We start from the raw sequence: 27568 nt of genomic DNA on the forward strand, positions 1-27568 counted from the left end.
GTGCCCCCAAGCAAAGCCCATCAGCCTGGGTGGAGCCCAGGTGGGTCCCAGAGCTCTTCCCCCAGTAACTCCAGGCCCACTCTGCCCACAGGACTCGCCTCCTTTCATGGGGACTGAGGGAGAAACCACTAATTGCTTTGCACCTCCAAAGTGCTTGCTGTGCACACTGGCTGGTTTAATTAGTTTTTACGGATGAAGAGTCGAGGGCTTGGGGAGGGGAGGTGTGAGTCCCCAGCCTGGGAGCTCGGGCCTCCACTTCCACACGTCTGTCATTAAAGCCTCCTGCCATCCTTCCTGCAGGGACCACAGGAGAGCAACGGCGGGTGTGCTTGGCCTGGACAGCCATGCACATGCTCACTGGGGCTTACAATGGGCAGTGTGACACCATGGTCAGTGCACAGGGTTGGCAGCTGATGGATGCACCCGGGTTCAGGATGCTGGGTCACTTCTGAGTACGCAGATCAGTGAGGGTCCAGCAGGAAACAGGACCAGCATGTTGAGTGGGGACTGGGGACAGTTGATGGACAGGGTTGGGGTGACCTCGAAGATCATTAGAAGAGAGCCTGCACCATCCCGGGGCTGGCATCGGTGGGCAGCTGTCACCACGTCCAGCTGCAGTTGAACTTCATCTTGGGTGCACTGTTCCCCAAACCTGGGTTCTTCTGGTGTTCAGAAGGAGGAGAGAGTTGGGGTTTCTGCCTGAACTTGGGGGACCCAGCCAGATACCAGGGTAAGCTCCAGACCCTTCTCTTGTTGCTTATCAGCAGCCTTGAAAGTAAAGTCAAGCATCTCCCAGCCCACTCAAACTTCCAGGAGCAAAATCCATACATGGGCATTCAAGTTGGTGCTTCCTCAGAGAAAGAGACCCAAGGCAGGTTACACAGTAATGACAATGCCTGTTAGCACGTGGCCGGTGCTCGCTGGTCCCTGAATTTTGCATGAATGATCTTACTTAATCCTCCAAGGGACCCTCAAGGTGGCTTCTCCATATTTGAGGACACACATGTGTGTGCACACACTCACACATGCACACAGACACACCTTCTGCTTTGCAGATGGGAAAACTGAGGCCCAAGGGGCCGAGTGATGTGCCGGAGCTTGTACAACAAATATCCTGGAGTTGCTTGGCCCCAGAATTTACCACTTGGCTGTGCTCTATTGGAAAACTTGACATTGAATGCATAATTTCCCAAAATGGTAGGATGCCAGGTTGCACACAGGTGGTATTTTTTTCATCTTAATGTCTTTGATCATGTGTTAGGAGATCACATTGTCCCTAAGATTTGCAGATGTAATAGCTGAAGCCGAGGCTAATGTAGGCACTGAGGCTTACTTTGAAAAGAGTAGAAAGGTAAGTCCGAGTTCAGGTGTGAGGTTGTCTGGCTGAATCCCCTCGGGGACTGGCGGGAGGTATGTTGGAAGCTCAGATACACAGTAGGTTCCCGGCAAGGTCGCCAACCCTGCGCTGAGTCCAAGTCAAACCCGCCCAGGGCTTGGAGTTTCCGAAATAAGGAAGTGGCATGACTCAGGACTAAATCGGCTGGTTTTTCTTTCTTTTTTTTTTTTTTACCCTGCTCCTTTGATAGTGTTTTAGGCAGAAAATCTTGTTTTGCAAACCAGAGTTTCTCTTGGAAAGCAGCGGTTGGTGGGAGGGCTGTGGACACGTCCTTCTTGCAAGTGGCCTGTGCTGTTTCATGGAGGGAATAGAAAACTTCAGGGCTGGCTGGAGCTGGCGGGGGCTGGCTGGGGTGGTGGGAAACAAGTGTTTCCTGGGGGGGATGCTAGTTTCGGGGGGGGGGGGAGGGGGCGGGGCGCAGCTGTGAAATTCCCAGGATGCAGATGGATGGCAGTGTGGTACTGCCCGCGGGTGTACTTCCGCCCTCAGGTTATCAGAACTTGCCCATGGTGGGGCTGAGGGGTGTAATTGGTGCAGGTTTGCAGACCCCAGAGATGAGAGCTGCCTGCAGTGGGGACCCTGAGAGGGTAGCACCTTGGGGAGGGACATGACAGGGACAAGGCCTTTTTGGGGGCCTGTGTACTTGAGTTGATGGGGGCTTAGACACTGCTCCCGTGAGAACAGTTCGTCTCAGGCCCCCAGACAGTGTATGAGAAGCTCCCTGCTGAGGGTAGCCAGGGCAGCCAGAGCGGCCAGGCCAAGCTCCCTCACAGGGAACCTCCCACTCCCCCCACCCCCCCCACCCCCCCATCACCTCTGCGGCTACCCCCTGCTCCTTCGCCTCTTTCTGTGCTCCATGACTCAGACCTCCTGGCTTGACTTCCTGTCTTGGTCAATTTCACTTCCTAGTTCCTGCCTCCCGGACGCTTCAGAACGAAACTCCTTCCTTAGAAATTAGAAGTGAGGTCGGGGAATCCAAACCACAGGGGATGTTGGCAGAATCTGCTGTCTGGGGCACAGAGTACGTGAGGGTGGGCCCCTGGTGTGAGAGGGAGGCACTCCCTCCCTTCTCTTCTGGGGAAGGTTCAGGACCCCCCATGGGGATAAACGCTCAGCCCACTCTTCTCTTTGAAGCTGGGGGTCCCAGCAAGGTAGCAGAGGCGCCTGGAGGATGCCCAGTGAGCCCCCAAACCCACACGCCTAGGGTATCTGGAGCTTTATTCATTTGCTGGGTGCCTCCTGCACACCTAGCAGTTGTGGGTGCAGAGACACTGCCCTCAGTGAGCAGCGGAGCCAAGGAGATAATTTCAGGGAGCAGCGATAAGTGCTCTGGAGATACCAAAACCCCATGACAGCAGGGTGGCCAGGAGGAGAGCTTTGGAAAGAGTGGTCACAGCAGGCTTCTCTGAGGAGCTGTCCCTTGAAGCTGAGAAGTGAAGGAAGGCAGAAGGAGATCTGTGAAAAAGCCATGCAGGCAGCAGGGACAGTGAGTACAGATGCCCTGGGGCACACCTAGGGGCTGGGCAGGAAAGGTCCTGGTGGGTGGCTGGAGCAAGGGGAGAGGTAGGAATCAAGTTGGACAACGGGGGCAGGGCGAGTCTACGGGGCCTCATGCACCACGCCAAAGCCTTTGGGTGTTATTCCAAGAGCATTGGGTCATCACTGGCAAATCTGAAGCAGAGGAGTGACCCGATTGGATTGGCATCCTTAGAAGCTCCCTTGGGCCTCCCTTGCAGGGAAAGGACGTGGGACTCGGGTGGGATGTCCAGCTCCCCAACACGGTTGGGCTCTGTTGTCCTCCTTGGGGGTGTGCCCCAGGGCTCACGGCGAGGTCTGTGGGCAAGGTGGTGGGACAGGGGTGGACCGTTGTTCCTTGGGTTTCGTGGGCAGGATGGAAAGGCTTGAAGGCAGAAGGGATGAGCAGGTCAATGACCTGGGAGTTGAAGATATCATTCGTGACCTGGATCTCGCTCCAAAGTTCAACTCAGTTAACTTTCAACTCCCTGGGAGCTGCCTGGGGCATCTGTAGCAGGTGTTTTTTATGGGGCACAGGCTGACCTGGGTGTCTCAGAGAGGGAAGAAAAAGGTAGCCATGGCCCCAAGACCCTCGGGGAGCAGAGAGCTCTCTAAGGACTCCAGACCCTCCCCCCTCCCATCCTCAGGGGTTGGAGGTCTCATTTGCATTTGGAAGAATCCCCTCAGATTCTAAGTTTCCTCCTAGAAGGCGAACCTAGCCCTGCCTACCCACCGCCCCCTTCCAGCCCATCCAGACTTCTAGAGTCCCCCACAATGGGCCTGGCCGCCCTGGCAGCAGTCAGGCGGGAAGGGGGTCAGACCACAGGTGGAACCAGCGCACAGGGGAATGACGGCGGAAGAAGCTGTTTGCTCCCCGGCTGCTTGCCGGGGTGGAGAAGCTCTGTTTTTCTGAACTCTCATCTGTTCTTACCGCTGCTGACGCCGCCACCGCCACGGATGGGAGAGAGGGAGGGGGAGGCCAGTGCCAAGTTGGCCCGCCCCCTTCTGAACCTGGGCTTCTGCCACGCTCCCCCGCCCGCCCGCTCCCGGGAGCCTCAGTCTGGAGGTCACATTCAGCCCTGACGCGTCTCGCTGGGTCAGGCAGCAGGAAGATCGGCCGAGTCCTTGCGCGCCGCGGCGAGGCTGCCGGACAGGCGGTGGGGGTGGGGGTGGGGTCTTTGGTTTCTCCCCGGTGGGGGCGTCAGGGGTCGGGGGCTAAGCGCCCACGCTGGGCACGTCGGTGCCCGGAGGAGGCGCGGACGCGGTGCTCCCTGGTGACGCCTGGCACGGGGCACCGAGCATACAGCCGACAACTTCCCGCCGCCCTCCCCCATCAGGCGAAGGGCACCTCGCATGCCCGCAGCTGCCGGGAGCGGGGGGGTGGTGGGGGGGACGGCTCAGGGGTGGCAGCGCTGCCGGAGGAGCCCTGGGCCACCACGGCGGGCGGGCGGGCCGGCGGGCCGGCGCGCGCAGCACGGAGCTGCTTCCCCGCCCTCCCCGGAGCCAGCCTCCGCCTGCCGCCCTCCGCCGCCCGGCCCCTCCCACCGCCCGGCCCCTCCCTCCTCCCTCCCCCCTCCTCCATCTCCCTCCCTCCCTCCTCCCTCGCGCCGCCGTTGGACGAGAAGGATGTGAGGCTGAGCTGAGCCGCCAGCAGACGCCAGCCAGAAGCCTTGCGGAGCCGGCACCACGGCCGCCCAGCCTCCCGCCTCCCAGCCCGCTGCTCCCAGCTCCGATCCCTGGAGCATCCTCCAAGCCGTATGTTTCCGGAAAACTTGGCCGAGGGGGAGACGCAGATGAGAGGATGTGAGTGAGTGGCTCCGGGGAGGGGACTGGGGATTGGGGGGGCTTTTGGGCCACGGTGACGGGGACCCCAGGGGTGACAAGGACCTCAGGCTGGGGGGAGGACTCGGGGTTTCTCTACCGTGGGGTCCCACCCTCACTTTCTTCTAGGGCCCCTTCCCAGCCTCTCTGGCTGTCGGGTGGGGGCTCCCCGGGAAGGAGGTCTGTGTTGAGGTGGATCCGGGAGGGGTCCTGGACAGTGTGTGCTCAGAGGTGCTCTCTCCAGGTCGAGGGGTGGGGGCTTTACGCCTCATCAGGTTCAGGTTGTCCCCGAAGCATGGTGAGGTCTACAGGGCATCTCCCTGTGCCCAGCACCCTTGGTCTGGGTTCTCAGAACCAGAAGACACCCCATACCCGTCCACCCCCACCCCAGGTGTCCTGGCTGGTAATATTAGGACACTCACCCCAGCTCTTTGCACAGCACTTAAAGAAACTGAGGCCCAGACAGCAGAGGGAATGGCGGGGACCACACACAGCAAGTCTGGGCAGGGCTTCGGGATGGCTTAGTCCAGCGGTCCTTCCCAGGCAGCTTTCAGGCAGGGCTGGGCAACACCCCCCCTGCCCCCCAAGCCCCTGCTGCTGCCACGAGTGGAGTTAATTAGAACCTCAGCCTCTCAGCCAACTCCACGCCATCTCCTTATTTATGTGTCCAGTTTGTAAATGTCAACCTCCCTGGGGTCCAGCCACCCCCTGGGTCCTTGTCCACCCCCCTACCCCCCACATACTTACCCCCCCAGCAGGCCCAGATGGGAGACCCGCCCTCTCCCTCCCGGGGTTCCGGCCCAACGTGTTTGCCTGGGCTCTCTTGGCCCCGGTTGGGGAAATATAAATAAACGCGTCCCCATCGTCCTCGGCCAGGTTCTCTGGAAGTGGCAGCTGCTGCTGGCGCAGGCGGCGGGAAAGGTCAGGGGGCTGGGTTACACTTGATCCCATGCCCCAGCTCCCCCCACCCCACCAACCCCCCGCCCCGTGCCTGTCCTTGAGGAACCCTGAGCAGCGGCCGTGGAGCCACGTGGCCCGGTGGCCTCCGCAGGGGAGCAGGTGGCCTGTCAGTCCAGCACCCCCTCCCCCACCCCGCTGGGCCTATAGGCGGGAGCCGGTCCCCACGTCCACTCGGCCCCATGGCCCACCCCATGAGCTTGTGAATTGCTCTGATCTCTGGAGCATCGGTTTCCCTCCCGTCCAGGGGATGTGAAAACGGCCGTGGCCTCGACAGCAAGGATAAGAGGGAACCAAGTCTTTGAAGGGCTTTGCAAACTCCAGGTTGCTCGGCCATGTGACACGGTGGTTTGTTGATGTTGTTTTTGATGCTGTTTTATTTCTGTGTGAGCCTTGTATGTAGCAAGCCGCCGGCACATGTTTGAATGAATGGGTAGATGGAGGGATGGAGGGATGGATGAATGAATGAAAGAAAATATCGACAGTCAGAATGTTAGCCCCTCAGGCTCCCACCCCTGCAAAATATAGCCCTCCTGGCTTGCAGCTTGATTTGATTCAAGGAAAACGAGCTCAAACTTCGTTATGGGAAATCTTTCGCTAGTCGTTAGGAGTCTAGCTCCGGGGCTCAGAGGCCGCTCTGTTCCCAGCAACGTGACTCAGGCTTCGTTCCTGCTGCCCTCTGGGGGCCCAGTCCTGCCCCGCAGCCCCTGGAGGCTGGAACCTCCCCTCAGCCCCTCCTGCAGCCGTCAGGAGCGGGGGCAGGCCCTACCTGCTCGGGCTGACCTGGGCGCACAAGGCACGCTGCTCACCAGGAGATACGAGACATAAAAACATAGAGGCACCGGCTGATGTGAGGCGAGCCCGTGTACTGGGAGCACGGCAGGCAGATGGGCTGAGACTCAGGGCCGGCTTGAGGTGGGGGTGGGGGGGTCGGGGGGACTACATTTCTGCTGAGCCTGGCGTTTACGGCGTTGAAAATGGAATAGGAGCTGGAGGCGCAGCTCTGGCCCAAGTCTGTGGGCGTGGAGGGAGCTTTCTCTGCCCTAGGTGAGTCTGGGGTGGTGCCTGCCAATTCCTAGGGGTTTCTCCCCACATCAGGAGTCTCTGAGGCTGTGTGAGAAGCTCATGGAGATGAGGGTGGCTGTGGTTTGTGGGGGCAAGTCCACCCCAGATCCCGAACCAACCTGGTGGGGCCCGAGTCCAGGGTGGGCCTTTAGGTGTCCCAGGGGAGCTTGGGGTTGCCCCGGTTAACCTGGGCGCGGAGGCTCCTGGCCTGATTCACCCCCACCCGAACTCCACCCTCCCACCCCTGCTCACACGTTCCTTCCTTTCCCTGGCCCGGTGCGGCCGGAAAACAGCCCGGTCTCCCGAGGCCTCCTCGTCTGCAGCTGCGAGCGAGTGTCAGTGCCGGGTCACGACCGGCAGGGGAGGAGGAGAGGTGGGGCCCCGGGCGGGGTCTGTGCCCCTGACCTCAGCCCTCAGCCCCCAGAACCCTTGATGGTGACCTCAGCGGGGGTGCACCCTGGCTGTTCCCACCTGCCCTTCCAGTTCCTGGAGCCCAGGCCTCTCTCAGGGAGCCCAGCCCCCTCCTTCTTGTGCCCTCCCCCACCAGCCCAATCCCATGTGTGTCTCTTTCCAGAAACCCTGGACGGGTGCAGTGAGCCTGAGGCCCGGGATCAGGGCTGTTTTTGGCCTGGGGCTCTGCTCTCCATGCCATGGACACAGGCCCTCTCTGCCCTTCCAGCCCCCTGATGCGCCCCTCACATGCTGTCCTCCTCCCATAGGTCTCCTGGAACACGGCCGGAACTGGTCGGCCATCGCCCGGATGGTGGGCTCCAAGACCGTGTCCCAGTGTAAGAACTTCTACTTCAACTACAAGAAGAGGCAGAACCTGGATGAGATTCTACAGCAGCACAAGCTGAAGATGGTGAGTCCCCCCCACAACCTCCTCTCCCCTCCTTCCCCACTGGGGTCACACCGTGGGCCCATGTGGTCGCTGCGGCCCCGGAGCCCTGGGCAGGGAGGGGTCTTAACACCAGGTCTCGCTCAGGATTCAGCCCCTCCCGGTTCTTGCTCAGTGGTCCCCCTGGAAAGCTGCTGGGATTGATCCCATGCTGTCGGCATCCCTCCTGGGTACTTCGATGGACAGGCCCACCCTCCCGCCTCCCGGGCTCCACCACCACCCCCCGCCCCCTCCTCACTAGTACTCCCCGGTCAGACCCCTCTGAGGGCCTTGAGCTCGGGGCAGGGAGGAAGGAAGGAGCGTGGTGGGTCAAGGCACTGACTCACCAGGGACTTGGGCTGTCAGCACATTGGAATGAAGACCCGGGGCAGATGAACCCTAAGTCAGCATCTCCCCCAACTCCCGTTTGAACTCAGTCTCAGGGCCACCCCGGGGAGCAGCCAGCCCAGCCCTGTCCGCCAGGGGACTGGAGAAGCAGCTCAGAGCTCTCCCTCCCCCAGGAGCACAGAAGGGGCGGGCTCGCCTCACTGCTCCTATGAATGGTCTGCACACGTCCTCCGCAGCTGTTACTGGGAAGCTGTTACAGGGCCATTTGGGGGCGGCATTTTTTCTTCTCTCTTGTTTTTTTCCCTTTTCTTTTCCCTCTCTCTCTCTGCCTCCCTGTCTTCCTCCTCTCTCTCTCCCTCCCTCCATCCCTCTCTCTTCCCCTTTTGGGCACACTTGTGACATGTCAAGCACGGTCATCATTTCAGATCTGGGGAAACTGAGACTCAGCCAGGCTCATAAACAGCTCACTTGGGGGTGAACCCACAGCTACGTGACCTGAGGACTCATGCCTCTGGTCGGCAGGCTGCGTAGTTCCTTGCAGATGTGAGGGGGCAGGAGGGGGACACACAGCTCTCCACCCCCCAGTTCCCCATGGTTGGGCGGCTTCTGCTGGGTTTGAAGTATGTGCAGTCTGTCTGGGGGGTGGGGTTGAATTGCTCCTCATGCAGCCCACCGTGGTCCAGAGAGGGCAAGCAAGCTGCTGGGGTCACACAGCGTGGCAGGCGGATCAGGGACCAAAATCTCCCTCCTTGAATGCTCCTGGAGTGCTGTGCTAAATCTGAGGACATCACTCCGCAGCCCCCTGGGCTTCCCAGGTGGTGCAATTGGTAAAGAACGCGCCTGCCAATGCAGGAGACATAAAAGACATGGGTTCAGTCTTTGGGTCAGGAAGATCCTCTGGAGGAGGAAATTGCAGCCCACCCCAATATTCTTGCCTGGAGAATCCCATGGACAGGGGAGCCTGGCCACAGTCTTTGGGGTCGCAAAGAGTCCGACATGACTAAACGACTTAGCCCACCCACTCCCAGCCCCATGAGTATTCTTGGTTGGAGGAAGATGCTATTGCCATGGCCCTGTGGTCAGGGCTGAGGCCCACCTGCAGGCTTCACTGGGTCAGGCCTCTGCCTGCACCCCGTCCCCATTGTGTCCGGTCGGGCTGTGCCTCCTGCCCCTCCCCTGCTTGCTCTACAGTTGGTTCCCGGTGCTCCTCTGTTCCTCCTCAAGCTCCAGGCAGGGCTCATTCAAACACGAGGGAGCTCTGCTGGTCTTCTAGATTTTCCAGGACTCTGGTTTCTGCAGGGAGGAAGATGGTGAGGGCTGAGGCTGAGGGGCACCTGGTCTCTAACACAACGCTTGCTAAGATCCCGTAGCACAAGGTGGCGGTGGTGGTTGGAGGTGGGTGGCAGGTCACCTGTACACAGCAGGGGCAGGGGCTGGCCCTGACATCCCCCAGGGACAGAAAGGCCTTCTTCCTGCTCCCTTCCCTCTTCCCTCTGACCTGTCAGTCCTCCCTGCCTCTCCCCTCCCCCTCCCATTCCCTGCTCAGCCCAGCCCAGAGCCCACACACCAGCGTGCCTTCCCCAGGCTATTGGGTTACAGGAGTCTCCTCTCACAGCCTGCTGGCCCACAGCCTCACTTTCCAGGTTTCGTTGGGACACGGCCCTGCTGCACCCCTGACGACCCCAGAACTTGAGAGGGTGGGTTGGGGAACCAGAGGTACTAGCTGGATAGGTGGTGTGGCTCGTCTTCTGGGAGAAAGTGAAATCAAGTCCTGGCTTCATGAATTGACACCTGTGACCTTGGGTAGTGGCTTCACCCCACGAGCCTCAGTTTCCTCATCTGTAAATGATAATGACAACCCTTACTCCTAGAACTCCGGCTGCCCTAACTGCTAGCAGTGGTATCAGCATCGTTTTTATTTTAAAGCCACTGGCCCCCCGCTTTTCTTCTCAAGGGTGTTATTCAAGTGCTGTCTTGAATAATATGTGCAGGAACAGCCATGGTAGGGACTCGCCCCAGACACCCAGATTCAAATGCAGATTCTGATGCTTTCTAGCTCTGCAACCTTGGGTGAGTGGTTTGTCTTCTCTGGGCCTTAGTTTCCCCACTTAGGAAATTGGGATAATTCTTACCTCAAAAGTGGGTTTCCCAGGTGGCATAGTTGATAAAGAATCTACCTGCCAATGCAGGAGATACAAGAGACATGGGTTCGATCCCTGGGTGGGGAAGATCCCCTCGAAGAGACCAGTATTCTTGCCTGGAGAATCCCCATGGACAGAGGAGCCTGACAGGCTGTAGTCCATGGGGTCACAAAGAGTCAGACACGACTGAGCACACACATGTCCACCTCAAAGGGCTGCTGTGGGAACGATTTGAGTGAAATGGGCGTGGGGTGCTTAGAAGTGTTCCTGGCATGTCGTAAGCGTCCCTCACTGAGAGCCATGTGGCGGTGGCAGTGTTGGCGGGTTCAGTAGTGAATTGCCCGTGGCCACCTGGTACCTGGTGGCTTGGATGACTGGACAATGTAAATGCACTCCTTCCCTGCTGACTGCGAAGGAGTGGACTTACATTGAAGGCTGCGGAGAAAGTGCACTGAGAGATGGGGTGTCGCATCTCTCTTGGTTGTTGATTGGGTGTAGAGTATGTCCACTCCTGGATTGCCTGAGGAATTGGTTCATTAATCGATTGGTTCATTCATTCATTCACTCATCCAAAGAGGCAGCCTAGCCAGATGGTACAGAGTGGGGCCCTGGGCTAAAGGGCACACAGAGCTCTGCTGCCTCCTGACTGGTGGTGCCCGTGGCACTCAGCCTCTCTTTAAAGGAGGTAAGGCCGGCCCCCCTCGTGGGGTTGCTGTGAGCTGCAGAGGCTTTCCTACTTATAAAGGGCCAGGCGTGGTCCTTGATCAATGCTTAATAAGTATTGGACCTCACCCCCCTTGCACGCTCGGCATGGCTTTACTGAGTGCCTACTATGTGCCAGGGAAGAAATGGCAGGTGCCATCCATATACATGTGGGTGGGGTTTCCTGCTGGGCTGAGGAACTGAGTCTTTCTTTAATGGACACTGGGAATCATTGAAGGCTTGTGAGCTGAGAGGCCGCCCAGCGGGGGCTGGGCTTGAGGTAGATTGTGCGGGTTCCAGCAAAGTGCAGCCAAAGTTGATAGAGACGGTCATCCTCCTTGTCCCCAGACCCTGAACTTGCTGGAGGACAGGCGGCATCACTGGTGGGCTGAGGAGGAGGAGGGGGTGTGAGCAGCAGGGGGACCCTGAGCACCATCTTGGGCCCCTCCCCAGACCCCTGAGGTTGTCACCTTGACCCCATCCTCAGGTGAAGATGCTGAGGTCAGATGGGAGAGGGGCCTGGTGAGGCCACAGAGAGGGTTTGAACTCACATCTGTAGGCGCCCGGCTTCCCTTTCTGGACCCCTCCCTGTGTTCCAGGACTCCCACAGAACTCAGCAGAGGTGGTCTTGGTGGGAAGCAGTGGCCCAGAAGGTGGGGGCCAGCAGGCCATGTTCTGAGGCCAGCAGACGGGTGAACCTGGCCGGTCACTTGTGGATGAGAAAGGGCTGTTTGGGAGAGTGGGGTTGGCTCTCTTGCCCTGCTGACTGCGAGGGAGTGGACTTACGTCGAAGGCTGCTGAGAAAGTGCACTGAGGGATGTGGGGCCCCATCGGCCCTGGGTCCATCCATCCTGACAGTGGCCACCCGGCATGCAGGGGTGAGTTCCGCGTCACTGGAGAGTGCAGCCAGGCCTCACAAGATGCTGCCCCGCACCCTCCAGATCCCGGGAGGGAGACAGGTCCTTATGATTCCTGAAGCAGGGGCAGCCACCTCTGGCTGCCGGCCAGGCCCTGTCTGGAGCTCAGGAAAACATGTCACCCTCCGCCAACGGAGGAAGCAGTGGGGGAAGCAGGGGGTCAGGGGGTGTCCCCTCCTGCCTTGCGCCAGACCTGGCCTGAGTGTGGCCACCGACAACGTCAGCAGGAAGCAGGGTCGGGTGGGCAGGCGGAGCACGTCCCAGAGTTATGTAACATCTGGCACTGGTGACTTCTCCGAGGTTTTCCCTCCCCCTGCTAATGGCTGAAGGTTACCCTTTCCTCCCATCTGTGAATCCAGGCCCTGGGGCTCAGCTTCCGTGTCTCACTGTCTCTGTCTGTCTCAACCCATCCCCCGCCTCGCCTTGTTTTCCTCTGTTGCCTCTTCCATCTGAAGCTGCCCAGGCCTGAAGAGAGAGAGATGGTCAGGCAGGGAAGTGCTTGAACCTGACCTGCAGTGAAGTCTGGGCTTCTCGACCCCACGAGCTGTGTGATCTTGGGCAGGTGCCTTTGCCTCTCTGAGCTAGTGTCTTTGTCTATCAGTTTCATGTATCTAAAGAAGTAGTTACAGAGTGCCTATTCTGCACCAGGCTCTGTTCTAGGTGTGCTGGGAATTCAGCTGAGAACAAAGGTGCCAGCCCTCGAGAGGTTAGTTCTAGCTGGAGAGACAAACTAATGTTAACACACAGATAATTTCTGATTGTGGTCTGAAGATGTTATGATGAGGGATAGTAGTAGAAAGTGATTGATGGGGAGTGAGATTAGCTCATTTTGATGGAGTAATCAGGGAAGACCTCTCTGGGGAGGTGATGTACGAGTGAAACCCTGATGGAGGTGGGCATTGTGGGTGTCTGGGAGAAGGATGTTCAGCCAGAAGAATGACCAGTGCAAAGGTCCTGTGGCCAGGGCATTGTGAGCACATCTGCATAAGAAGGGCAGTGTTTGTAGAAGACCTGGAAGGTAAACCAGTTAGAGAGCTGAGTGGGGTCTAGATCTAAATTACAATGGACTGTATGGAGTGGGGAGGACTTGAGTTTTTATATTGTGGGTTTTCGGGAATGGCTGGAGAGTTTAAAACAGGGAGCAGAATTCTGTGACTTGCAGAGTAGATGTGCAGATCCAGGAAATTTGTAAGTAGAGAAGGCATGGCACATAGTAGGTGCTTAATAAACATCAGCTGTAATCACTAACACTAGTATTGCCAGCATCTCCTGTTCCATACACAACTCTCAATTCTGGGGTTTGGGGCCACGTGTGGAAGGATTTGGTATGATTGCTGGGACACGAAGACCACCAGTCTCTCAGACCCATTGTTGGGGAGATTCCAGTCTAGACATCATACTCACCCGGCTTGGGACGACATGGCCTGGGCTGTGGGTCCAAGGGACCTCAGTTTCCCCAGGAGGTGCCTCCCTGCCTGGCCCACAGGAAGCCCCTGTTCCCTGTGAGGCTCCAAGTGTTACCCCTGACCCAGCCCCCTGGGCAGCTGATCACCCAGCCCCAAACACTCGAGTGGGTCCCTGTCTGCTAAAAATAGATTGGGGAAGAAGTGGGAACCCTCAGCCGCACCCACAGAACCCACATGCCACACAACTTTCTCGTGTCCTCGCAAGCTCTAGCTGGGGGACCCTCCCGGGAGAAGCTCAGGATTTGGGGCTGGGCTGCACCAGCCCCTGGAGGCGGGCGGATGGCGGTGGAGCTGGGTGTGCCCAGGGGCCCGGTGGACATTCGGCAGGGTGGGGCTGCAGCCCTGGCCGAGTGCTGGTGATGGAAACCGTGACTAACGGGCAAACGGACTTTTCCCTCTTCCTCCCTATACTCTGAGTGGCTGCACTCCGAGGAGCCCCGTTTGCTCAGGAAGGAGACAGGACAGGAAGTGATCCGACTCCTGGGCAGGGGCTGGGGCTTGGGAACCCCTGAGGCCTGCTCGCGGCCCTGCATGGTAAGGGGCCAGGCTGGGCAGGGCCTGCTGGCACCTGGAGTTGATGCGGCATTTGTCCGAGAGTGAGTTGGACTGCATGGGGCTGGGAACTGGCAGAGGGGAGATGCATTAGTGCCCTTTTCCCTGTAATAGCGTACCACAAACTGGTACAGAAACTTGCTATCTTGCAATCCTAGAGGCTAGAAGTCTGAAATCAAGGTGTCGGCAGGGTTCTGCTCGTTCTGAAGGCTCCAGGGGAGGCCCCCCTGCTCTCCCAGCTTATGGGGCCAGCCCATAATCCCAAACAGTCCTCGGCTGGTGGCTCTGGGTACTTCTATGTCCGAGATTCTCTCTTCTTCTAAGGACACCAGTCATATTGGATTTAGGGTCCTTCCTCATAGCTCAGTTACTGCTGCTGCTGCTGCTAAGTCACTTCAGTCGTGTCCGACTGTGCAACCCCATAGACGGCAGCCCACCAGGCTCCCCCATCCCTGGGATTCTCCAGGCTTCCCTAATAGCTCAGTTGGTAAAGAATCCGGCTGCAATCCAGGAGACCTGGGGTTTGATCCCTGGGTTGGGAAGATCCGCTGGAGAAAGAAATGGCTACCCACTCCAGTATTTTGGCCTGGAGAATTCCATGGACTGTATAGTCCATGGGGTTGCAAAGAGTCGGATATGACTGAGCAACCTTCTTCTTTCTTCTTCTTCTCACCTAGTAAGACCTCATCTCACATAATTACATATGCAAAGAGCTCATTTCTAAGTAAGGTTCCATTCTAGGGTTCAAAGTGAAAGTGAAAGTGAAGTCGCTCAGTCGTGTCTGGCTCTTTGCGACCCCGTGGAGTGTAGCCTACGGGGCTCCTCTGTCCATGGAATTCTCCAGGCAAGAATACTGGAGTGGGTTGCCATGCCCTTCTCCAAGGGATCTTCCCTACTCAGGGATCGAACCCAGGTCTCCGGCATTGGAGGCAGATGCTTTAACCTCTGAGCCACCAGGGACGTTTATTCTGGGAGGAACCTAGTCAATCCAGGGTAAGAGGCTTCGCTGGAAGCTGTTGACACGTCGAGGAGCATTTAGGTTCCATCTCCTTCCTTGGGAACCCAAAGGGTTCAGGCTGCGGCCCCTCCCATCACACTGGCGGTATTCGGGTGGGTCCCCTCTTAGGGGCCAGTCCACCCCCCTGGGAGTCCCTGGTCACTTCGGATCCCCAGCACACTCTGCCTCCACACGTGCCCTGACTCTGCCAGTGTGTTCAGGCCCCCAATGCTGCCCATTCAGTCACTCAGTAAGTCAATCAACAAACGCTTTCTGAACCTCTGCCTGGCTCAGCCTGGGGGTAAAGAGACATCCTCCTGGGGCACCTGGCACAGTGAGGTGCAAAGACGGGAGCTGTCAAGGAGGAGTTGTGCCCAGGCTGGGGGTGGGCCCCTGGCTCCCAGAGTGGGGAGCAGGGCTTCTGGGGACCAGACGGGGGGAGGGAGGTGTGGAGGGAAGTGAAAGGCTGGCGACCAAGGGCCTTCTTTCTGTTCCTCGAACCACCCAGCTGGTTCCACCTCCAGCCTCCGTACTTGCAGTTCCTTCCACCTGGGCCACTCTCGTCCAGAGCCTTGTCTGGCCAGCTTCTTCTCAGGACTCAGCTCAGATGTCACCTCTTCCGAGAAGTCTTTCCTGAGCCCCACCCCCCTGCAGTCTCGCCCCACCCTGTCTGTCCCCATGGGCTGCCGTGCTTCTACCTCTGAGTCTTCTTTTTAATTGATGTGTCGATTGCTGTCTTTCTGACTAGCTGGCCTGTGGAGGGGCAGAGACCCTGACTACATCATTCATTGTGCTTTCTTGTCCCCTGGTGTACTATAAAGACCGGTGTGGTGAAATGACACACCACCCAAGCTAGCCTGGGGGCAGGTGGTGCCGCAAGGGCATGCTTTGTTCCTTCATTGTCTCCAGTGTACTGACTGCACCACCTGGCAGTGTGTCCTCCAGGGAGTGTGGTCGTCGCTCTGGCTTGGACAGCCAGCAGGGCTGGAGCAGTCCTAGGGGGCCTCCAGGCCGAGGCAGCCCTTCCTCACCCGTTCCAGAAGGATGTTGGGGCAGCCCCTAGGCCACGCTGCACCCTGGTGTATCTGGGACACGACGGAAGAATGAAGCTGTGGGTAAAAATAACCACTGGCATGTCTGGCCGTGCAACTGGGGCGCAAGCGGGGAAGAGTGCCCTTGGGACAGTGGCTGGGATCACTGTCCCTAGCAGCTATGGCAGGCTTCTGGCTCTGGGAGTCCCCGGGCTGGCAGCCCAGGTCCTGGCCCTGGTGCTGGCCCTGACCTGCCACTATCCCTGTGCCCTAGGAGAAGGAGAGGAATGCACGGAGGAAGAAGAAGAAAGCCCCGGCCGCTGCCAGTGAGGAGGCCGCCTTCCCACCCGTAGTGGAGGATGAGGAGATGGAGGCGTCGGGCGTGAGCGGAAATGAAGAGGAGATGGCGGAGGAGGCAGAAGGTGAGGGTGGGCCGTGGGAGCTGGCCTCTTCCAGAAATGCCTGGGTCCTGCTGAGAAGGGGCCTGGACCGCCCCAAGGGGAGAGGGCGATCATGATGGTGACAATCGTGGTGGTGATGGTGACGATGGTAGTGGTGATGGTGATGATAGTAGTGATGGTGACAGTGGTGGTGATGCTGACGATGGTGGTGATGGTGACGAAGGTGGTGGTTATGGTTTTAGTGACAATGGTGGTGATGATCATGGTGGTGATGGTGACGATGGTAGTGATGGTGACGGTGGTGGTGGTGACGATCCTGGTGGTGATGGTGATGGTGATAGTGATGGTGGTGGTGGTGGTGATGGTTATGATGGTGGTAGTGGTGATGGTGGTGATGGTGATAGTGACGGTGGTGATGATCATGGTGGTGATGGTGACGGTGGTGGTGGTGGTGACGATGGTGGTGGTGGTGACGGTGGTGGTGACGGTGGTGGTGGTGGTGGTGATGGTGACGATGGTAGTGGTGGTGACGATGGTGGTGGTGGTGGTGACGTGGTGGTGGTGACGATGGTGGTGATGGTGACTGTGGTGGCGATGGTGGTGGTGGTGACGGTGGTGGTGGTGGTGACGGTGGTGGTGACGGTGACAGTGGTGGTGATGGTGGTGGTGATGGTGACGGTGGTGGTGACGATGGTGGTGATGGTGACGATGGTGGTGGTGGTGACAATGGTGGTGATGGTGACGATGGTGGTGGTGGTGACGATGGTGGTGATGGTGACGATGGTGGTGGTGGTGACAATGGTGGTGATGGTGACGATGGTGGTGGTGGTGACGATGGTGGTGACAGTGGGAACAATGATCACGGTAATCGGCTTCTCTGCACTTGCAGGACACTTGTTCATTCTATCCTCCTGCCCCCTGTGAGTTCAGTCTTGTGCTTGGTGACCCTACACATCCAGGACATATCCAGTTCTGGTGACACCTATTATCTTGCCAGCATATCTGGTATCACATTTTAGGGGAAAAAATTGTTTATTTTTGAAAATAGTTTTTTTTTAAATTTTTGACCACACTACATAGCATGTGGGATCTTAGCTCTTCAACCAGGAATCAGACTTGTGCCCCTTGCAGTAGAAGCATGGAGTCTTAACCACTGGACCACCAGAGAAGTCCATAAAAATAGTTTTCTGACCTGAACCATTATTTTAGACTCCAGTATTCTTGCCTGGAGAATCCCATGGACAGAGGAGTCTGGTGGGCTACAGTCCATGGGGTTGTATAGAGTCAGGACACGACTGAGCGAGTAATATACATTATTTTACAACTTGAGCAATGTAAGCAGAACGAATACCATTGGTAGATAAGTATTCAAAAGTTATGTAATTATGCTTCATTTTGCTCCCAAGTGTCTGAATTTGAATGATAAACTGCACAGCCCCCAGCTTTCTGCCTGGGGGCGCTGAGGCTGGGGGCAGTTGCACGAGGCACCCCAGAGTTGCGTCGTCGGCCTGGATCTTAGATGAACTCTGCCACCTGGTGAGGGCTGCTAAAGAGAGAGTGAGAATTAATATTTAAATTTTGCTCTCAGTTCTGCCCGCCTCTCAAAAGGAGGATTTCGACTGCACAAGATGGTCACTCAACTTCGGAGCCTGGCCCCCACGTAACACCCAGCTCCACTATGCAAATAGCATTTATAGATGTGGAAGTCACACCAGGCTGCCCAAGGGCAGGCTTGCATCCCTGGTCACTGATTACTCTGCCTTTGCCCCCAGTCCTCTCCCTTTTACTTGCTCTACACCAGTCCCTCAAGGCATGACAACCCTGAAGACCCCCCACACAACACCCCTGAAGCCCCCCGCCCCCCGCTTCACTAAATGTGTCTGCTTCTCCTTCTGCCATCCCGCCGGCCTGAACTCCGCCACGGGGCCTCAGGTTCTTAGTGAAGGGCCCCTCCTCTCCTCCCGTCCCGTCTCCTGCCAGGTTCCCCTCCTGTCGCTCTTGTCTGCCTGCCCCTGCGTTTAAACTCCCAAACTTCTGCCAGCATTTGCAAGGAAGGTGTGAATCACCCCCGCTCTGTAAGCAAGACATGCAAATAAATCCAAGTTATGCCAACCTGCAGTGCATTCACCAGCCTGAATCCTACTTCCAGGTTGAAAATGAAGAATCGGCCCATTTGGTTGTTGTTGTCTCACTTTGGGGGTGACCTGGGGTGCTGAGTCTGGCCTCCTCACCAGCGCTGGGTCTCTCCAGGCCAGGGTGGCTAGAGGCCTGACCAGTTTCTGATGGAAGGCTCCAAATCCCTCAGGTCCTTGAATTCTGAGTCCTGGGTCTGTAACCAGGAAAAGGGAACCTGGGGAGCAGGAACCCACTCTTCTCTTTAAATATCCTCCCGGCTGTGTGTGGGCAGGATGCAGGCTTGGTGGGAAAGTTAAAGGAAGCCAGACTTTGGCTCAGCATTAAAAGCAGAACAGATGTTGCCCAGTTAGAGAATTTTGAGGTAGTGAGTTCCCTGTCCCCTGTATGATTCACACTCCCTATCAAGGATGGGAGATGGGCATTCTTGGCTGGTCTGCTGAACCCAGGGCTCCTGTGACCACCTGGCAGCCCTGAGCACATCAAGGGAGGCAGTTAAGAAGAGTCTGCCCAAGGCACCAGGTCACAGTCCCATCTTACAGATGAGGAAACCGAGGCCTCATGTGGGGAGGGAGAGGAGAATTACTCACATAGGGTGTCACGTAGCTGGTAGACTTAGAATCTGCCAGTCCGATTGGCATTTGCTGTGTAAACCTGTCCCTTGTGACCAGGATAGGGGAGGGGAGGTAGGTCCCAGGTTAGAGCCTGAGGTCTCTCCAATGGAACCATCTAGAATATCCCAACAGACCCCTCCAGAGGGTAGGCAGCAAGGGCCTTGTATCCAGGCTGGAGATGAGTCCAGGGGAAGGAGGAGTGGTCCATTTGACCTTGTAGTTTCTCCAGTAAAGACTGTGGTTGTAATAAGAGCATCAGCCGTGAATTATTCCCTTTAATCATCACAGCAGCTCAACGGGTGCTGTCATCACCCCATTTAATAGACAAGGACTCTGAGACACAGGAAGTTATCCAAGGAAGCCAGTTGGCCTGTTTGGGACCAGGATTTAAGCTTGTCAGAAATACTGATTCTTGGGCCCCACCTGGACCGACTGAGTGAGAAATGTTTCGGTAGTAGGCCCAGCCATCTGAGTCTTCACGACCCTCAGGCTTATACCTGAGAATCCCTGACAGAGATAAGCTGCTGGGTAAGGGAGAGAGCCAGGCATAAACAACTCATTTTGTAGATGAACACACAGACTCTGGGGCTAAGCCATTTGTCCAGAGGACCTCAGTGCTGGCCCCCTTCGTCCTGTGGTCTGACAATGTAAAAAGAGGGAGTGACATTGCCGGAGTCAGAAGACAGGGTCAGGAACCCCGTGGTGAGGGATACAGGATGCTGGGGTCAACCCTGTCCTGCCCCCATGCAGTGTGGCCTGGGACAAGCGACTCAACCTCTCTGTTTCTGCATCTGCAAAGCAGAGTGGTGATGATCTCTAACTTAGAGGTTATTGAGAGTGAGTTGTGTGTGTGAAGCACTTTGCCCAGAGCCCAACACCCACAGAGCAAGCCTGTGTTGCTGTTGTTGGGATGGTCATTTCTGGGAGGAGTAGCCTTTGCTCTGGGCCTTGAAGGAAGGCAAGAGACAGGAGAGGTGGGAGTCTGGAGGTAGTAAAGGCTGAAAGAAGTGTTTTTGCAGGGCACTGGCAGCCCCTGCTGGCCTTGCTCCACGTCTGAGGGGTGAGACAGGGCTGGGTAGCCCCAAAGGCCTCTCCCTCCAGCCCTGCACCACTCTGAGGCCAGCACCCCACCCCTAGGACCCTGGAGCCGGGAACCAGAGAAGGCCAGTGACTTGTCCAAGGACACCCAGGAGTGTTCTGGGCTGCGGGCTTTTGGGACAGGGTTGTAGGTCCTCCCTGCCTGCCTGGCCCCAAATTCTCCTCCCTCCCCACTTGCTGCTCATGCCACCTCGCTTCTAACCCTTCTCTCACTTCCTTCCAGCCTTACACGCCTCTGGGAACGAGGTCCCCAGAGGGGAATGCAGTGGCCCAGGTATGAATGTGGCCAGCTGGCCTGGGGGGGTGGGGTGGGGGTAGGGCCAGGCTGGGGTGGGGGGCACCCCCAGGTTCCATGTTGTCTACGAGGGGCCCCACCTCTGTGAGCACACCTCTGCCTGTGCACGCCACTGCTGGTGCCACCACCGCCTCTGTTCCCCCTCCTCAGTGCGGTGTCTGTTCCCCATGCTGTTCCCTGGCTCACACCTGCAGATCAGTGCACTCGACTTGACTGTTCTGTTGATCTCTTACTAGTGTGTCCACCTGCGACTCTACACTTATGTTTCTCCTATAGCAAGTGTGGGGGAGGGAGGTTTCAAATGTCCCCATTTTGTAGAAAGTGAGGAAAATTGAAACCCAAAGAAGCGAGAGGAGTCATGGTTGAGGCTAAGGAGCCAGGTCTGGAGCTGAGGTCCCCTTTCCCTTCATCTGTGCACACTGTCATTCGATCAGCACTTCCTGTGCACCTGCTGCATACCAGCCCTGTGGACAGTGGCCAGGGGCTGTGGTTGGTGTGGACCCTCTGCCCGTGAGCTCCTCCAGGCTCACTGGCCGCGTTATGTGAGGACGACAGTGATGACACAAGAGCAGACAGTTAGCAGGTGCCACCCTGTGTGCCGCAGCCCCTGTGAAGTGGGCACTGCTCTCCCCACTCTACAGATGGGGAAGGTGAGGCCAGGAGCTCACTGTGTCAGCAGGGGCAGAGCCAGGGCTGCAGCTCCGATGAGAACAAGGAGACCCCAGAACGAAAGCCTGCACCCCTGGCTGCCCCTGGCCTGGCTCCATAGGGTGCTGGCCACCCACCCAGCCACTCCGGGGACCGGAACTTAACAGGTCCTGGGCTTCTCCAGGGTCAGCAGGTGGAGAGGGCGGCCAGAGGAGGACAGAGGTTTGGGAGGGGCCAGGCGGGCTGCTCAGGCGTGTAGGAGCCTCGGAGCTGTTTGGTGTCCAGGGATGGGACTGCAGCCCCCTGAACGCCTACCCAGAACCAGGCTGCACAGTCAGGGTCATCGGGTGGTGGGCAGGGCCCTGCCTGTCTCGAGCCTGAGTGCCCCCCGGCACCCTCACCCCATCTTTGCTTTCTCCCCGCAGCTGCCGTCAACAACAGCTCCGACACCGAGAGCGTCCCCTCACCCCGCACTGAGGCCGCCAAGGACACGGGGCAGAACGGGCCCAAGCCCCTGCCTGCCCCGGGCACGGATGCACCACCTCCCGAGCCGCCCACCCCGCCGCCCGAGGACACCCCGGCCCCCACCGAGCCCGCCCCGGCCCCCGAAGCCACCGGTCCGCCCACACCCCCACCAGCACCCCAATCGCCCGCCACGCCCCCTCCCGTGGTCCCCAAGGAGGAGAAGGAGGAAGAGGCCACAGCCGCCCCCTCAACCGAGGAGGGGGAAGAACAGAAGCCCCCCGTGGCCCCCGAGCTGGCGGCCGACGTGGGCAAGGCCAAGACGGAGGAGCCGGGCGAGGTGCACCCCGTGGAGCCTGTCAAGAGTGAGTGCGAGGAGGAGGCCGCCGGAGAGGGGCCCGACAAGGTGAAGGCGGGCCCGGAGGCCGCGGTGGAGGCTGCGCCCGAGGGGGCACTCAAGGTGGAGAAGAAGGAGGCCAGCGGCTCTGGGGGCAAAGGCCCGGCAGCCAAGGGCTCAGGTGCCCCCCAGGACAGTGACTCCAGTGCCACCTGCAGCGCGGACGAGGTGGACGAGCCCGAGGGCGGCGACAAGAACAGGTGAGCGCGCTGGCTTTGTCATCTCGTTCTGTAAGCACTTACTGAGCATCACCTGTGTACCCAGACAACGGCACACGAGGCTGATGCCACGCCTGCCCTTGCAGGGAGAGGGGGCCACCACTAAGTGTTCTCCGTCTGGCATGAATTCCGATGTTGGGACAGGGCAGCATCGATGGGGTGGGTCCCCCATTAGCGGTGGCCTCTGAGCTGAGCCTGGGCGGGGAGAAGTAGGGTGACCGCATGGATTAGCTTCCAGAGCTACCGCCACCAAGGACCACCCCAGAGTGGCATCGGCAGGGCCACTGCCCCTAAAGGCTCCTTCCTGCCTCCTCCAGCCTCTGGTGGTGCTGGCCATCCTCAGCTTGTAGATGCGTCACTTTGTGGTCCCATGACATGCTCTCCATGTGTCCCTGTGCCCACATTTCCCTTTTGCCGTAAGGATGTCAGTCCTTGGATGAGGGTCTACCCTCAGGACCTCCTCTTAACTGCATCTCATTTGCAAACAGCCTATTTCCAGAGAAGTTCACATTCACAGGTATTTGGCTCTTAGGACTTGAACAGACTTGGAGAGACAAAGTTTTACCCTCAACACGGTGGAACCAGCAAGTGCAGAGGCCGGAGGTGGGACTGAGCCTGCACGATTCAGCAGACCAGCCCACCTTGCAGGGCCTCCGGGCTGGGTGGGTGGCTGCATTTTGTTCTCAGGACAATGAGACCTCCGCAGCTCGTGCCTGAGACTTGGGGTGCGTCTCAGGCTCTGAAACTTGCCAGCTGTGTGAGGGGGTAGATTTAATGGGGGCCAGAGTGGCAGAGGGATGCACTTTGTGAGGCAGCCTTGGGGATGTCCTGGTGAGGCTGGTGGCGGTGGACATGGGGGCAAGTGGCAGATGCCCGGGATCCTGGCCAGTTCATCTTCTGCCCACTGACGGTCCCCGAGACCCCAGCCAGAGCGGAAGCCGGCAGGCCCCACTCGGGGCCCAATGTGGGCAGCAAAGGGCAGGACTGCGGAGATCCACGCCCGCTTGCATCTGGGCGGCTTAAGGAATTGTTTTCTAGTGAGGCGGGCCGGTCATTTTTATTTTGACTGAAAACAGTGCAGTCTGTTTTCGCTCCTTTCACGTCTCTCGGAAAAGTTCTGGGCAGCGCGAGAGGGAGGAAAATCTGACTTTCAAATCTGACTGGTTCACTGGGAGCCGTTTCCTCTGCTCCGTGATTCACCTTGGGGCATGCGGAGATGGCAAATTCTAGAACGTTTCATGTGAAAACCGGACTTGGTCAGAGCTCGCTGGGTCCCCACGTGTTCAGTGAGCTACCTCTGGTCCCTGGCAGGACCCTCAGCCCACTTGTATGGCTCTTGGATAAGCAGCAGTCTGGCCAGCAGGTTTCTGGGGGCCCGGAGGTCCTAAGTTTCCTGCCTAGTGGACGCTGCTCGGAAAACAAGAGTTCACGGCGACCTGATCTGCTGGGGAAGGCCCTGGGCCAGAGTCTCACTCTTTGTGCCTGGGTAATGGGGTCAGGGTGGGCGGCTCCCCACCCTACTCCCGCTGGCCACAGAGACAGAGTCATGGAAACACACGTTTCTGCTCTTAGCGGGAAGAGCGTTGAGCTCATGGGACAGCCACGCTGATAAGCGGCCTCCTGGAGTCTGTATTTTGGGTACACATGGCCTGCCTGGGCTGGACAGCTCAGAGGGTTGGCCTGGGTCCCAACAGCTTCCCCCTGGACCTCTCGGGCCAGGCCTGAAGCCCCGCAGCCTACTTTGAGCCTCTCCCCCCACAACCTCAGCCCCACCCAGGGATGTGTCTTTCTCTCCCCCTGCTGGGTCTGGCTCCTGTCCACTCTTCCTGCCTGAGCGTCCAGCCTTCGGTCCCTCGGGACCAGGAGCCCTGGGCTGGGAGTCAGGACACCTGGTTTGTCACACCCTCTGTGACCGAGGCCAGTCCCCCACCCTCAGGGTGAGGTTGGACTTGGGCCAGCCTCCTGACCTCTTCCTGGCTGGCAGTCCGCCACCCCTCCCTCCTGCCCTGGCCGCAGCCGCACAGGGCCAGGCGGGCGCCGGAGGACGCAGGCGAGATGCGTCAGAGTGCGCCCTGGCAGCCAGCACCACCCCCCTCACCGCCCCAGAGAGATCGGTGGGCGACCCCAGGTCCTGGCCTCCTGCCCACAGCCCTGCCTCCCGCCTGGCAGTCTCAGCGCAGTGCACTGGGCAGCCCTGGACAAGACACAAGATGCATTGCGTTCTGGCCCGTGCCCGTATGGCTTTGGGAGAGAAAATTATATCCTGCTTTTTACTCTCCATTGCTTTCTGCCAGACAGCTCCGCCTGGGAGTTTTCTTGGCTAGCGGCCAGAGATAGTGGCTTTGATTGCAGAGCCTTGAGCTTGCCTACCCCCGCCTGTTCTGTTTCCCAGAGACGGTGCTGGGCACTTTCTGGCAGGGCTGGGCCTTCAGAAGTGCCTTGGCCTAGACCTCAGTTTTTTCACCCATAAGATGGGTGTGGGTGTCCCCACTGACAGGCTGCTTGGGAGGATAATGGAGTTCCGAGCCCACAGTAAGATGCTCAGTGAAAGGAGTTACTCCCTTCCTTTGGAACTGCTTCAGGAGCCCCCAAAGTTCACTCCACGAGGAGGTTGGAATGTAGTCACTTCCGAGCCCCTGCAATTTCAAAAGAATGTAACAGCAATTTCTCCTTTATTTCTCTATTCCATAAATGATTAACTAGGCACCAGGGTGTGCCAGGTACCATCCTGGGCTCAAGGGGAGCAGCGACAAATGAGGTCCTGGCTCCAGGAAGCTTACATTTCACTGGGAGTGATTAGTACGGAATTGGAACAGCAATGGAATAAAGGGAATGCTCGTGTGATAAGCAGATGAGGGAGAGATTGGTCATGGAGGGAGTGTGAGGGGCAGTCAGGGAGACCTGCCTGAGGAGGTGACATTGAAAGATGATGGAAACACAGAGTATGAGACATGGAGGGAAAGTCTGCAGAGAGAACAGCCAGTGCAAAGATCCTATGGCCTCACAAGCTTGTGTTGGGTAGATGGCAAAGAGGCCTGTGGCAGAGAGCGGAGCGAGTGAGGGAAAGGGGAGAGGGCACGAGAGGAGGTCACAGAGGTGGGCAGGGTCCTGGCTCTACTTGGCCCCACAGGGCCTCGGGGGTTGAAGCGAGGAGTGGGGTTTTATCTTGGGGGCATGGGAAACAAGCATGACCATGCCTTTGTGGATCTTCACAATCCTGCTTTCCCAGCCCCAGCCTGGCAGCCGGGGATTATCCCAGCCCAGCGATAATGAGGAATCTGGGGAGGGGGCTCAGCAGAGAAGGGACGTACTGTTGCAGACCCCGAGTCCCCTGGGGCCCTGCCCCCTCCCCAGCCCTGGTCTTCCGGGGCGGGAAGAAAATCCCAGGGATGAGAAGATACCCAGGCTGCTCAGCACTAGGCGTTGTTGTCATGGCTTCCTGTGCCTTCCTGTGTCCTACCCACAGGACAGTCGCTGGAGGGAGCGACTGTTCTCATACCCATTTTACAGATGAGGAAACTGAGTCAGGCACAGTTGGTCAAGTCATCTGGCCAGTGGTGGGATTTGAACTGAGAGGTGGAGTCTTGAACTTCAGGGTTAGGGGGCAGGGCCCCAGCTGCTCTCAGCCGAGTTGCCGGCTTCCCCTGCCACCCAGCTTCCCCCCAGCCCCCGCCCCTGCCCCTCCCGGCCCAGGTCATGTGCACAGTGCCAGGCTCCGAGAGCCCCTACCCTGCCCCGGTCTCTAGGGAGGAAAATAAACGCCCTGTCTTCCAAGAAAACAAAGGAAAGAGAACAGAGGGAGGGTGATACTGTGAGGAGAGCTCCTGGAGGTGGTGGCACCTGCTGATGTGGAGGTGGGATGAGGCAGTTTGGGGGCCACGTGAGCGCCAGGCATCTTCCCGCCCCTCAGGGGTGGTGGGGAGGCTCAGGCCCCTTGGGCTTGTTAAAGATCAGGATCCAGGCCCTTGCTCTTGGATGCTGCCCTCTTCACAGTGAACGGTCAGGCTACTATCATCTTGTCAGCTGTGAAGCACTGTGCCCATGGCTGCAGCCCCCACTGAGCTCTTGCCTCCCTGGGTGGGGTTGGGGGGGCTCAAGAGAGAGGGGTCTGGGCCTCCATGCACACCCCCAGCTGGTGCCTGCTGAGGGCATTTGAGGGTGATCCCTGCTTCCCTCCAATCTGCCTGCCCGCTGCCTGGACCAGGAACCACCAGGAAACCAGGACAGGGCAAGGGCCCTGGTTCGTTGACAATCAAAGTGAGACACAGACACTTGGTTTTTTATTTGTATCATAAAAGCATATTTTGTGTCCATATAAAATTATATTCACATAGATATGAAAGTTTATATTTTAACTTTAAAATTTGCATTTTCAAATATTTTATACAATAGATAATAGTATAGCATTATTACTTTATTGTTCATTGAAACAATATACTTAATATATCAAACCCTTGATTTTGTGGCCAGCAAAGAGTATATTCATTATCTTTTCCTTGTAACAGCTTTCATTTCAGTTCAGTTCGGTCGCTCAGTCGTGTCCGACTCTTTGCAACCCCATGAATTGCAGCACACCAGGCCTCCCTGTCCATCACTAACTCCCGGAGTTCACTCAGACTCACATCCATCGAGTCAGTGATGCCATCCAGCCATCTCATCCTCTGTCGTCCCCTTCTCCTCCTGCCCCCAATCCCTCCCAGCATCAGAGTCTTTTCCAATGAGTCAACTCTTTGCATGAGGTGACCAAAGTACTGGAGTTTCAGCTTTAGCATCATTCCTTCCAAAGAAATCCCAGGGCTGATCTCCTTCAGAACGGACTGGTTGGATCTCCTTGCAGTCCAAGGGACTCTCAAGAGTTCTCCAACACCACAGTTCAAAAGCATCAATTCTTCGGTGCTCAGCTTTCTTCACAGTCCAACTCTCACATCCATACATGACCACTGGAAAAACCATAGCCTTGACCAGACGGAACTTTGTTGGCAAAATAATGTCTCTGCTTTTGAATATGCTATCTAGGTTGGTCATAACTTTCTTTCCAAGGAGTAAGCGTCTTTTAACTTCATGGCTTTACTGAGACATGATTCACAGCCATACAATTCAGCCATTGAAGTGTGATTTATTTTTAGTACATTCACAGTTATGTGATCATCAGCACTGTTTAATTCCAGAATATTGTCAACTACCCCAAGAAGAAACCCCAGGCCATTAGCAGTCAGTCCTTATCCCCCACCCTCCAGCCCCTGGCACCCACTCATCTTCTGTGTCTACGGATTTGCCTCTTGGGGGAATTTCTTGTAACTGGAATCATGCAGTACATGGCCTTTTGCAACCAGCTTCTGGCACTCAGCATCATGTTTGTGAGGTTCATCCAAGTTGTAGCCTGGAGTCATTCTTTTTGGCTGAGTAATATTCCTCTGTGTGGACATACCACATTTTGTTTATCCATGTCACCTGGTTTTGGACGTGGGGCTTGCTTCCACCTTTTGGCTTTTGCAGATAGTGGCTGCTATGATCTTT

At 57.5% G+C, this 27568-nt stretch overlaps 1 protein-coding gene across 10 annotated transcripts in view; it reads left to right on the top strand.

The window, feature by feature from the left end:
- Positions 1–27568, top strand: part of NCOR2 (nuclear receptor corepressor 2) — a 239145-nt gene that overhangs the window by 170732 nt on the left and 40845 nt on the right. For 8 of the 10 annotated variants that reach the window (XM_055550325.1, XM_055550328.1, XM_055550329.1 and 5 more), the window contains 4 exons: positions 7474–7616; positions 16060–16207; positions 20255–20305; positions 21400–22033. In XM_055550325.1, the coding sequence (XP_055406300.1) occupies positions 7474–7616; positions 16060–16207; positions 20255–20305; positions 21400–22033 (976 nt within the window). The remainder of the gene's footprint in view (positions 1–7473; positions 7617–16059; positions 16208–20254; positions 20306–21399; positions 22034–27568) is intronic. The other 2 variants (XM_055550331.1, XM_055550334.1) reach the window with 1 other exon arrangement.

The sequence above is a fragment of the Bubalus kerabau genome, chromosome 16 (assembly GCF_029407905.1).
Source record: "Bubalus kerabau isolate K-KA32 ecotype Philippines breed swamp buffalo chromosome 16, PCC_UOA_SB_1v2, whole genome shotgun sequence".
Classification (NCBI taxonomy): domain Eukaryota; kingdom Metazoa; phylum Chordata; class Mammalia; order Artiodactyla; family Bovidae; genus Bubalus; species Bubalus kerabau.